The following is a 12,862-nucleotide window of genomic DNA, read 5'->3' as shown; positions in this document are numbered from 1 at the left end:
GTGGTCATTTTTTGTATCAACTCTTGAATTTAAGAAAGTTCTAATCAATAAGAGCCGTAGGTTAATTTTCTTCCCTTACAGCTTCACTTAGCGTGGGTGATAAATGGAAGATAAACAAAGAATAGGGAGATCATGCCTATTCTTAGAAAGAAAATACCTTTCAGGTTAAGATTCAAGACTTGAGGATATGAGGAGGGGGAAGGGTAAGCTGTGACAAAGTGAGAGAGTGGCATGGACATATATACACTTCCAAACGTAAAATAGATAGCTAGTGGGAAGCAGCTGCATAGCACAGGGAGATCAGCTCGGTGCTTTGTGACCCCCTAGAGGGGTGGGATAGGGAGGGTGGGAGGGAGGGAGAAGCAAGAGGGAAGAGACTTGGGAACATATGTATATGTATAGCTGATTCACTTTGTTATAAAGCGGAAACTAACACACCATTGTAAAGCAATTATACTCCAATAAACATGTTTAAAAAGAAAAAGACTTTGGGATGTGATGAGAAGGTTTTCTAGCCAGTTCTGAAATGAAATCACCAAGCTGTAGGAGGAGTACTTTTATACAGCATCATCCATCCTTGTTGGCGACCCAAATGATTAAAGGTTTGGGAAATTGCCCCTCTAAATATGGGCTAAAGGAACTGGGTTTATTTAGCTTAGAGAGGGAGACTGATCATGCTGAGGGGGACTTAATAATAGTCTCCAAGAATATGAGGGATATTCTATGAGTGATGGAAAGCAGCTGTTTCCTGTTTCCACTGAGGGCTGGATAAGAAAGAATAGAGTTAAATTGCAACAAGTGGGTTTAGGAACTACTTGGCCATAAAGTTCAAGACAACAAACCCACAAGACCAAAGTCACTTCTCTGTTTCAGAATTATGTAGCTCACTAGCTATCTTTCTTGGGTGCTTTCAACTGGCCTGTTCTTGAACTAGTAGAAAGATATGGAGGACCTTTCACCTGTGTGAGAGTATGAAGTTGTCCAGTGTCAGAACCTACCAGTGTTCTGTGGCTGAGGAAGCACTTATCTTCTAAGGAGATTTAAAAAGAAAAGAAATTCAGGATCTCTTTGCTCCCCCTTCATCTGCTTTTAAAGCCAGATAATCTAGATCTACTTCTTCTGTATGAGATGAAAAATTTCCATAGATTTGCCAGTGTGTGTTTTTTTCTGCCCACTTGGTCAATGTTGTCACGACTTTAAAAAAACTTCTGTGTTTTTCGTGAGATTGTGTATACACATACATGTGTATACATACATGTATATAGGCATGTGTGTATATATGGTGTCTTAAGATATGAGATATATACACATATATCTCATAGATATTGTAGATATTTGATATATGATATATATATTTATCATATGTAATTAATTCAACAATGAAAGCAACGTTTCATTCTAGACAGTGTGTCTGTGCGTGTTAGGGATATGAAGATGAATAAGATATACACCATGGGGCTTCCCTGGTGGCGCGGTGGTTGAGAGTCCGCCTGCCGATGCAGGGGACACGGGTTCGTGCCCCGGTCCGGGAAGACCCCACATGCCGCGGAGCGGCTGGGCCCGTGGGCCATGGCCGCTGAGCCTGCGCATCCGGAGCCTGTGCTCCGCAACGGGAGAGGCCACAACAGTGAGAGGCCCGCGTACCACACACACAAAAAAGATATACACCATGCTAATTAGGACCAAAGCAAATAAATACACAAAGCATTACGAAATAATGCATCATTCTAGAAAGTCAGGTAGGGGAAGAAATTTAAAGACAGAAAAGTGAGTTTGGGGAATGTTACTAGTCTTTAGTCAACGAGGCAGATGGAAACGCCTGAAACTTCTTCTCAACTATTGTTTCACCATTGTTATCCTGTGTTAGGTGAATTTTACTGTTTATTCTGAATTGGATAAAGGGGTGTCCTATTTGCTCAACTAGGAGTGTTTTCAAGGCAAGGTTTCATTTCCAGAGGATTGACTGCTGTTAGGTTATATCTGGAAAATTATAGGTGTTTATCAGCATTAACTGTGTATGTGTCCCACGTGGGATATTTTCATCTTGTACCAACATTTACTATAAGCTTATTAGAAATGTTTGCCTCTGTCGTTGAGCATTCTCTGGCATCTGGGAAGGGGGGAGTGTGGACCATAATCCAGCCCTGACTCCCACAACTCTTTTGGTCTTCAGAAATCCAGCATTGAAGGAGGAAAAATGACCTGGGGTTGCTTTAAATCACTCATTCACTGTGAAGCTTTGGGCAAGTTACTTAACCTCTCTGAGTCTCACTTTCCTTCATCTACCTGACAAGAATGTTTTCAGGACTAAATTAAATGCAATAGTATGCTCCAAGCTCAGAGCTCCTGTGCCCAGCCCTTAAGTCATTGATTCACAAAGGGCATCTCTTGGCTATGGTAGTATCATGATTGATTGCCTCTAGATTCTCCTCCCTCGTGGGCTTTGCTGGACCTTAGGGGCAGGTTTGTAGGGTAGGGTTGGTTTAACATTCATGAGGGCGCCCGAAGTCCAATTGTGTGATTTTTTTCCCCCCTTTTCTATACTTACTCAATCCAGAAAAAAAAAAGTCCACTATAATGCCAGATGTTCCAGGAAGCGTTTGTTGTCAAACTACTTGAAACAAATGATGTGCACACATGGAAGGAGAGTGCGTTGTAAAATCAGCAGGAAGATTATGCTTTTTTTTTTTTTTTACAAGGTTTAAAGGAGAATAAATCAGTCTTCTAGATATGCAGATAGTCATTTAATAGACATTGATTAAATCGAGTGCTGTGCTCTGAAATGATATCAAATTGAAGACACGATCCTTGCCCTGGGAGGGTTTATGAACTTGTTGGAGAGACCAAACATGTATATATGAAATGACCACAGAACGGTTAGACTCAATCTCAGGAAAGGAAGTATAAAACAACAGGGCTTGAGCCCATAAGTACTGAGGAAAGACAGGATACAGGTTTGGGTAGGGATTTAATATAGTTCTTGGAGACTTAGGGTCGTGGTTTGACGGGTTCATAAAACAGTATCGTTTAAAGACAGACAGAATTAAAAAAAAAAACCCCAACCTAAAATGTTCACTTCCTATAGAAACCTAAGAACATACTGCAGTTACTCTTAACTTATTTGAAATAAATGCATCCTTCTAAATTCTCAGCGTTCAGGCTGATTTCCTTTCAAACTCTCCCTCCACACTGTGCCAGACGGCTCCTGCCCAAATTTGTTCTTCGTCTGCGGGATATGGAATATCTTTATAAATCATAACAAGTCACAGGGAGGGTAAAAATCCCAGCTCGAGACCTACCTCAAAAGCTGAGGCGTGCCACATATTTTAATGGCGGTGGATCTAGGAACCAAGGGTAGGACCTTTCTCTCTCTATTAGAAGAAGATTTATAATTCAGAGCCTTCTGAGGGTGAGCCTGGATCCTCTGACCTGGACCCATCCTCCAGCCCGTCCCCACATCCCAGCTCCCCAAATGAAATAAGCAGGGAAGCAGGACAGCAAAACCATTAACGTAATAGCGTAGAATTTATGGCTGAAATCTTGCAAAGCTTATGTCGGCAGAGGAAAATAATTACTGTCACTTTCTTTGAGACACTTGGCTTTATGGTTCCTGTCACCTTTATCATAACACACAGCTGATTTAGTAGCTCTGTTTTTCATGGCAAATGGCCTGGTGTTATGTTTTTATGCACGTGGACATGTTAGTGAGATGACAATACATGGATAGACTGGGGTGGGACTAAATTTAGATAATGAACTGGAATACTGTTAATGGTTTGGGTATAGTCATGCTGTCACTGTGCCAGCTGAGCTTTTTTCACTTGCCCTTTCCTCCTCTAGATTCTCAAATCCAAAGATTTAACATCTCCAACCCAGCGCTACATCGACAGCAAAGTCGTGAAAACCAGAGCAGAAGGCGAATGGCTCTCCTTCGATGTCACTGATGCTGTTCACGAATGGCTCCACCATAAAGGTGACCGCCGCCCTCTGTTCTCCTCCTTCGATGTTCAGTGATCCTAAGTTATTGCAAGTCGGTTGCAGATTGAGGGGTATTAGATGCACAGACAAATGACCTCCTTGACTTAATGTTTTCCAGACAGGAATCTGGGATTTAAAATAAGTTTACACTGTCCCTGCTGCACCTTTGTACCATCGAATAATTACATCATCCCCAACAAAAGTGAAGAACTAGAAGCGAGATTTGCAGGTAACTGAAACTGGGGCGTATGAGGTGGGGGAGGGAAGGGCCTCTGTTGATTATCTCCTGCGGGGATGAGGTCAGTTTGCATGTGAAAATGAGATTTCTGGGTGAGGCCCGGGGAGTTTCATTTGTTTGGGCAAAGCTATGGTTGGGGAAAGATATATGAAGGCAGAAAGGACTGGAAGAAAGGGATTCCTTCCCAGTTTACACTGCTCAATGCCCCGTGATGACTTGGCAGTACTGACAGACTTACCAACCTTCCAGACTCTTAAATAGCCTGTTCAGCCCTTTATTCTTCACTTGAGCAAACCAACATTCCATCTATGCTAATAGTGTAGAAGAAGAAGATCACATGCATTCAAGGACATCCATTGATTATCCCCCCCAAACCCAACGTCCTCGGGAAGCCACCACTGTTATTTATCTCACAGAGGACGTCCTCTCCCACCACAGCCTCTGTAACTAACCTGACCTGTACCAGAACACACCCCCTTTTCTAGCTGGTGCCCAATATTCCAAGTGGCTGCCTTATCAGACTTTCATAATAGTTTATAAACACATAACAAGGTTTTAGTCGCCCCCCAGTCTTGCTTACCTTTTAGTGAATTAGCCAAAAGTCAAAAAGAATGAGGAGATGCCAAGGGTTCAAGTCATGTCTTACGTTAGATAACAAGTCGTTGGAGGACGAGAGGTGAGGGGGGAGTCTGGACCTATTGCGGGTTCAGCACTGGCTCCACACCACCAGGTGAGGGAGCTGATGGCCCTTCCCTAACTCACCCCACCTGGGACCTCCATCCATTGGCAGAAGGCTCCAGTGGACCTTGCTCATGGAAAAATACTCCCAGCGGTCTAGAGATTATTTCAGTCTCTAACCTAGTCATGATTCTCTGCAGTATGGAGATTAAATGCTTAAGCTGGCAGTCTCCTGAGTGTGCTTTGGGGAGCTCGAGTTTCTCCATCTCAGATGGAATCAGGAAGGTGTTGAGGATATCACAAAATCAATGAAAAAACCCTTTCTTCACAGCTTCCCAAAGTAGCATTAGGTAAGGGTGGGTGACTTCTGTTTCACTTGAACTCATTCACTGCATCAGGGAAGTCTTTTGACTTGAGCAGTCCTAGGAGGAGAGGGGACCGGCGGGTGACACGTCCTATGGCCGTGTCATCAGTCATTGAGGCGTTGGGCACAGCCTACACTGAGGACTGACTAAAATAAACAGTCGAGATTGCCCTTGGACTAGTGGTCAAAGACTTCTTCTGTAGCGACTTTCACAACCAACAGGCCCTGCCTTGGACACTGAACTGCCTTCTGACAAGAGCCCCATTTAGCCGTGTTCCTTGTCACCTGCACTAGTCCTATCCATTGCCGTGGGGAGTGAGCCAGCTGCTGCTGCTGTGTGGTCATCACTGCTATTTGTGACAATAGACAAAGGAAAAAAAAAAAAGATATGGCTGATTCTATTTGATGAAGGTGAAGCTAAATGTTTATTACCCGAATGCATTTTTTCAAGGTATTGATGGCACCTCCACATATACCAGTGGTGATCAGAAAACAATAAAGTCCACTAGGAAAAAAAACAGTGGGAAGACCCCACATCTCCTGCTAATGTTGTTACCCTCCTACAGACTTGAGTCACAACAGTCCAACCGGCGGAAGAAGCGTGCTTTGGATGCAGCCTATTGCTTTAGGTAAAGGAAATAAAAAGAAAACAAAAAGTAACTGTGTTTGTTTAACTTTTGTACTGCTTTTGTCCCCCCCTTTTTTTTTTTTTTTACTAAAAATGGACTTGAACTGCAACTCATTGCATAAAACCAGGACTAGAAAAGTTAGAGCCATCGTATTTCGTAACATCATCCTTTCCGGAGGTTGAAACAGTTATTTCTATGCTGTATTCATCAGTTCTTTAACAATGAATCTACTGTGAAGGGAGAAAACTAGCCCCCTGAACTTTTCCCCCAAATCCCTGCGAAGCACTTTGAGGCTGAAGGAGAAAAGGAGCTGTCTGCTCCCCAGAGCAAAGTTAGGTTTATTTGAGGTGCAGGATGGCGGGTCCCTAACTGGGGAGACTCACCACCTGTAGAAGCCTTCACTCTCCCTGCAAGGTACCCATGGTCAAACCTTCTTCACAGTAACAGTGATGAGAAAGACAGAAGAAGGATGCTATTTGTCGTGTCTTTTACTAGAGAATATGAGAAGGGAGGGTAACATAAATTTATCTCCCATTTCCACATGAATTCATGGTGGGAAAGTGTGAATGTTTTTCTGTATTTTTTTCTTTTTCTTTTGGCCGTGCCACTGGTGCAGCTTGCGGGGGCCTTAGTGGCTTGCGGGGATCTTAGTTTCCTGACCAGGGATTGAACTCGTGCCCCCTGCATTGGGAGCACGGAGTCCTAACCACTGGACCACCAGGGAGTTCCTCTTTTCTGTGGTTTCTTAGTAAGCGCGGTAGGAGCTGTGGGGTGGTGAGGGGTCCTCACTGATAAAGTGCTCAAAGTGTGTCAGTTCACAAGAAAAAGGGTGTTTTTTGGTTGCCAGAGCCAGTGGTTGCTCTAAGCAAGACTGTGTTTCTTATCTCTGGTTCATTCCTAGATCCAGGAACAGGAAATGAAATAAAGGATTTCTTCTCAAAGGAAAATGCCTTAGATTGTTCTCTGTAAATACCTATTGTACTTCATCCATTTTGCATTTGAAAAGGCAATAGAGGATGGATGGCCAAACTGTGCACTGTAGGTTGGAACAGGCTTGGTCTTGTCTGCCACGTCTTTGCTTATATCTCATCATTTAAGGGAAGGGTTTGATTTTTGAAGTCACAGATAAGCGGGTCGGGGCATAGAACTCACAAGGGAGTCCTGCGAATCACCATCACACCTCATCATGACAGTCTCTTGAGATTGCAGTTCAACCATTAAAACCTGGCCCGTGGTATTTGCTCATACATATTTGTTGAATACATGAACGAGTCATTTTCCTGGTTTGGGATGAGGGGCGGGGGGATCGGGGTGAAATCAGCTTCAAAATCTCCATTGCTCTTTCTTTTACCAGAAATGTGCAGGATAATTGTTGCCTACGCCCACTTTACATTGATTTCAAGAGGGATCTTGGGTGGAAATGGATACATGAGCCTAAAGGGTACAATGCCAACTTCTGTGCTGGAGCGTGCCCATATCTGTGGAGCTCAGACACCCAGCACAGTAGGGTAAGTATGGGCCTCACTTGTCTCTTCTATTCTTGGGCTGCTAATATGTACCTGCTGATAGTATTTCCACATGAATTCTAAATAGCCTGGTGCCCTTTTGTCATCACACGTACATGGGTGCTGGAGACACCGTTTTGAATGATGAGAAAAAAATGTAAGCTGTAGGTGAACTCAGAAAGTAACACTGATGAGTTTGGACAGTAGACCTGGCCTTCCCAATTAGATTACAAGCGACTTGAGGACAGTTTAATTTTTTCTTTGTTTTATATTCTTAACAGCTGTAAGCATAAATAGGTAGGATCAGTATATCACTTAGTGTCATGTGCTGTTAAGATGTGCAGGGACCCAGGTCTCCAGCTAAAAAAAAGGATCCATTATCACCTCCATCAGGGACTGTCATATTTGAAAGAACATTGAGGACTTTAGTAGATGCTTTGGCAGAGTGATTCATTCGTGTATGACAGTTATAAAATCATTTAACTTCTCTGAGCCTCAGTTTTCTTATCAGTAAAAAGGAATGTCTGTATTAAAAATTATTTTTGAAATAATAATGTCCAACTCCAGGGTGGATGTGAAGAATATAAAGATGATATATGTAGCAGTGATTTGAAAATCAATATCTCCCAGTCTTTTCGAATATAACCCAAAGTAAATGAGAGTCTGAATATTTTATTAAGTTACTTCAATGAGGAATGAAGGCTAATTCAGAAGGCAGGTCCTAGATTGGATGCCATGGGTTCCCAGCCCAGATTAGCAAAGACTTTTTCTGTGTAATAATGGTATTTGTCCAAATGCTTCTTCCTGGTGCCTAGTCATGTAGGATTTTTAGAGATGGAAAGGACTTCACAAGTTATCTTGTCCCATCCTGTAGTACTATATATAAAATAAATAAACAACAAGGACCTACTGTATAGCACAGAGAACTATACTCAATATTTTGTAACAATGTATAAGGGAAAAGAATCTGAAAAAGAATATATATATATATATATATATATATATATACACACACACACACACACACACATAACTGAATCACCTTGCTGTATACCTGAAACTAACACAACATTGTAAATCAACCATACTTCAATAAAAATATAGAATAAAATGAAATAAGAATAAAATAAAATACAAAACAATAATAGGCTCTCTTGTTCAAACCTTTCATTTTTTTAAAGAAATTGAAGCCTAGATCAAGCAGATGACTTGCCCAGGAGCAGACAGTTGGTGACAAACCAGAGCCTGGAACGCAGGCCTCCTTGTTTTATAAGCAGGCCTTCGTTCACTGTGTCTTAGAGTTTAATTCCGGAAATGTGGCTACACACTGGGGTTATGCCTCTTTAAATCTCCTTATTAAAGAAACATTAGAAAAATTGCCTTCACTGCAGGATAGGAAAATGAATCTCCTGCCAAGAAGGTCACATAATGCATTCAGCTGAACTCAAGAGTTTGGGGGATATCAATGATTTTCGATAATCTGTATTATAAAATTCCTCTTGAATTCAGCTGAAAAAATCTTGTGTTGGTGGAGCATGAAGTCTATTTATTGATAAACGCTTACATATGCTAAACTTTCAATGGACAAATACGGCTCCCTTTCCTTCAGCTGTTTTCCTGACACCCCTGGAGGTTTTGGCTCCCTGGGCTGACCACGTGCTTGGCCACGTGAGGGAAGCTCGCTCATGCCTGTCGCTTGGTCTGAGCTCTCTGGCCAGGCTGCTTCAGCTGGGCTGTGGCAACAGTAGCTGTAATGTGGGCAAGACCCAGTTGCCAAGTAGAAACATAATTCTCCTCCCTGATACACAGAGGGAGTGTGTGAAGGCTGAGACCACGCTTGTTTTTCAAGGAGAGAGGAAGAATCACTGTCATGATCACAAATATGTGGTTTGGACAGTTCCCCAAAAAGCCAGAGGTAGCTTAATAAAGTAGTCAGTGTTGCTGTACTGAACAGATCTTCTGTCTTAGGCTGAAAACATTGCAGTGAATCTCGAGGAAAAGGTCACTCGCTGTTTGATTAACACATTAATGGCATCCTTGGAAATGTCTCTTTATCATCACTGGGGAAGCTCCATACTTCCGTTGGTAGAAGTCACATACCCCTTTGATATAGGATGGGGTTAAAGGTATAGCACTAACCATAGAGCTTTCTTTTCATTCTAAGACTGACTATTCACTCCTCCAACTTAGCCACTACCATTTACCACATGGAAAGCTAAATGGAGGGTTGATTATTATTATTGTTTTAAGAAAAATGTAACAAAGTGAATAATTAAGAATACAGATTACTTCTGAGGTCGTTCTTAGCATGATTGTATTTGCGAAGCAATGAAAAGACTTTGATCTTTTTTTTATTTTAAATGAAAATTTAGGTGACATTAAATTGGCCTGAGAAGACACTTAGCCTAGGAAGATTTCACACTGCAGACAGATGTCTTTTGCTCTACCTAAGGGTAGATTAAAGCTCTGATGAGAGTTTTAATAAAAAATGTTATTCTCCTGTTTATCCGTGTATTCATTTCTTCACCTAGCATGTGAGTCCTGTTTTGATTTTGTCCAGAGAAGTCTCACTAGGGCTATAAGGTTAAAAAAAAAGAGGTGTGTAGAGCCCCTGACCTCAAGCGAACTCTTCGTCTAGGTGGGGATTGAAACTACTCACGAAACAACTTCAGTTACAGAGAAGTGTAGACACAAGGCGAAATACCGAGTTTGGTATTTGGACCAAGTTTTCTGAGGGCCTGGGAAGTATGGGCAGCAAAGGAGTGATCGAGGTAAAGACTCCTTGGAAAAACTGGAAAATCTGTTGGATGAGCAATTTTGTCTAATCTGACTTTTACAGAAGTATCTGTTTACAATGTATGAGAAAAGGCTTCTGTAGTGAATTCAGGGATTCCTCAGGACGCCTACCCATTTGACTATAATTGGAGAATAAGTAAAGGAAAGTGTAAGCCCCAAATAATCTAAATTGCCTACTCAGTGCTGTGACTGATAAGACAACTGTGTGCGATGGTTCTATTAAAAAATAATTGCCTGTTTTTTGGGGTCTTTTCCTATGTTTTCTTTCTTCTCCTGTGTCCTTTCAGGTTCTCAGCTTATATAATACCATAAATCCAGAAGCATCTGCTTCCCCTTGCTGCGTGTCCCAGGATTTAGAACCGCTCACCATTCTCTACTACATCGGCAAAACACCCAAGATCGAACAGCTTTCTAATATGATCGTAAAGTCTTGCAAATGCAGCTAAGATTCTTGGAAAAGTGACAAGACGATAATCAAACAGTGATGATGATGATGACGACGGTAGTGACAAAGGCAATGTTTGTAACAAGAAAACACGAGAGAGCCTTGCTTCATCAGTGTTTAAAAAAAATTTGAAAAAGCGGTACTAGTTCAAACACTTCGGAAGTTTGTGTTCTGTTTGTTAAAACTGGCATCTGAAACAAACAAAAAAAAAGTTGAAGGCTTTATTCTATACTTTACCTACTCTGTAAGTGAGAGAGACAAGAAGCAAAACCTTTTTTTCTTGAGAAAAAAAAATAAACACTGGAAGAATTTGTTAGTGTTAATTATGTGAAAGAAAAAAAAAAAACAGGAAAATCCCGTTAAGTGGAGTTGCTGTACATACGTTTTTATCCCATGCCTCACTTGATTTTTCTGTATTGCTATGCAATAGGCATCCTTCCATTCTTACTCTTAGAGTTAACAGTGAGTTATTTATTGTGTGTTACTATATAATGAACATTTCATTGCCCTTGGAAAATAAAACAGGTGTATAAAGTGGAGACCAAATACTTTGCCAGAAACTCATGGATGGCTTAAGGAACTTGAACTCAAACGAGCCAGCAAAAAAAAAGAGGTCATATTAACGGGATGAAAAATGCAAGTGACATATTATATGACCGAGCAAGTCTGCATGAAGAAAAGACCCTGCAAACACATGCTGTCTACCAACTGCCGGAGGAAGCTTCTTGTAAGGTTCAAAACTGAAAAGCCTGTTAATAAAGGAAACTTTCGGTCAGAATAAGTCTGTAAGATTTTTTTTTTTCCTTTTTAATTGTAAATGGTTCTTTGTCAGTTTAGTCAACCAGTGAAATGTTGAAATGTTTTGATATGTACTGGTCAAACTTCAGACCTTAAAGTATTGCTGTATAGCTATGCTCTAGATTTTTCCTTCATTTCGGTGTATGTAACCATACCTATATTACTACAATAGATGGGTATAGAAGCCAGTATAATTGGAAACACATCTGCAGATCTCTTTTGCAAACGATGAAATCAAAACATTAACTACTTTATGTGTAATGTATAAATTTTTACCATATTTTTAATGTTCTGTAATAATGTCAACTCTGATTTAGATTGGACTTAATTTGGGCGCTTTCTAATGATCGTTCGGAATTGTGTGTTTCCTTTAGCTGGCCAGTACTTTTGAGTAAAGCCCCTGTATTTTGACTTGCACTACAAATACATGTTTGATAGTATTTGTTCCACCTGTGCTTTTGCATTGTCCATTATTATGACATAAGCTACCTGAGTCCACTTGTCCTTTTTTTTTTCTTTTATAAAAAGACGTAGTTTTCCTTCATTTTCTAAGCATCATTACTAATCAGTTCAGACATTAACAATCTTCTATTTTAGGGAAATTGGGGATTATAGATACATAGATAATTGAGGTGAAATGTTTTAGTTTTAGCAAGGGCTTAAGGATCTGACTGGAACTCAGAATCTTGGTGACTGGGTTAAGAAAGGTTTCTCTAACTTGATTTAATCAGTATTTTCACAGAATTCTACTGTTATAAAAGAGCAGACAGTTCTTAGGAAACAACTTTTTCTTTAATTGAGTTTTTAGTGTTCAGGGAGAAATGGAAAGATTTACATTTTAGTTGATTTTTTTTTTTTTAAGGAAGAAAAAAAGCCCAGGTCAGCATAAGTCATTTAGTTTATTTCACTGAAGTTAAGGTTTTTATAGATGTTCTTTGAAGGTTGAAAAGGCACTAGGCAAATTCTCCCATGATCAAAAAATCCTTTCTTTCCTCTGAATGAGAGTTATCAAATCAGAGGTTAGAATTTACCTTGCTGAAACACATGATTTGCCACATTTTTGCAGAGGAGGTAACCTTATGTCAGGGGTTGTAGGATATGTCAGTTTGTCAGTTGTCTCTTATTTAGCTTTAGGATAACAATTAATAGTAAGTCAATGGAATATTTGCAGTTTTACCTAAAGAGCAGCACAATGAGGTGTGAATCCAGCGTGAAGTTGTTTGTTTGATGTAGTGTACTTCTTTTTTGGAATTTCCTGACCATTATTAAAATGACAAATTGGATTTGTTTGAAAACTGGAAAAGCAAGAGATAGGATGCCACAATACCAAACAACCCTTGGGTTGGATGTAACCCAATCCCAGATTGGAGTGTGTTGATTTTTTTTTTCTCTTCCACTTTTCTATCCATTCTATGTAAATCACTTATTTCT

General features: G+C 40.6%; 1 protein-coding gene across 2 annotated transcripts in view; it reads left to right on the top strand.

Annotated features, from left to right (window-relative positions):
- Window positions 1–11,233, top strand: part of TGFB2 (transforming growth factor beta 2) — an 81,598-nt gene extending 70,365 nt beyond the window's left edge. Inside the window, exons 3-7 of one of the 2 annotated variants that reach the window (XM_065873306.1) lie at window positions 3,841–3,973; window positions 4,097–4,207; window positions 5,710–5,887; window positions 7,242–7,395; window positions 10,476–11,233. In XM_065873306.1, coding sequence (XP_065729378.1) covers window positions 3,841–3,973; window positions 4,097–4,207; window positions 5,710–5,887; window positions 7,242–7,395; window positions 10,476–10,634 — 735 coding nt within the window. In that variant the 3' untranslated portion in view covers window positions 10,635–11,233. The remainder of the gene's footprint in view (window positions 1–3,840; window positions 3,974–4,096; window positions 4,208–5,709; window positions 5,888–7,241; window positions 7,396–10,475) is intronic. The other variant, XM_065873298.1, reaches the window with a different exon arrangement.
- Window positions 11,234–12,862: the final 1,629 nt, after the last annotated feature.

This window comes from Phocoena phocoena, chromosome 1 (genome assembly GCF_963924675.1).
Source record: "Phocoena phocoena chromosome 1, mPhoPho1.1, whole genome shotgun sequence".
Classification (NCBI taxonomy): domain Eukaryota; kingdom Metazoa; phylum Chordata; class Mammalia; order Artiodactyla; family Phocoenidae; genus Phocoena; species Phocoena phocoena.
Note: the sequence above shows the minus strand (reverse complement) of the source record. Positions and strands in the feature narration are given on the sequence as shown.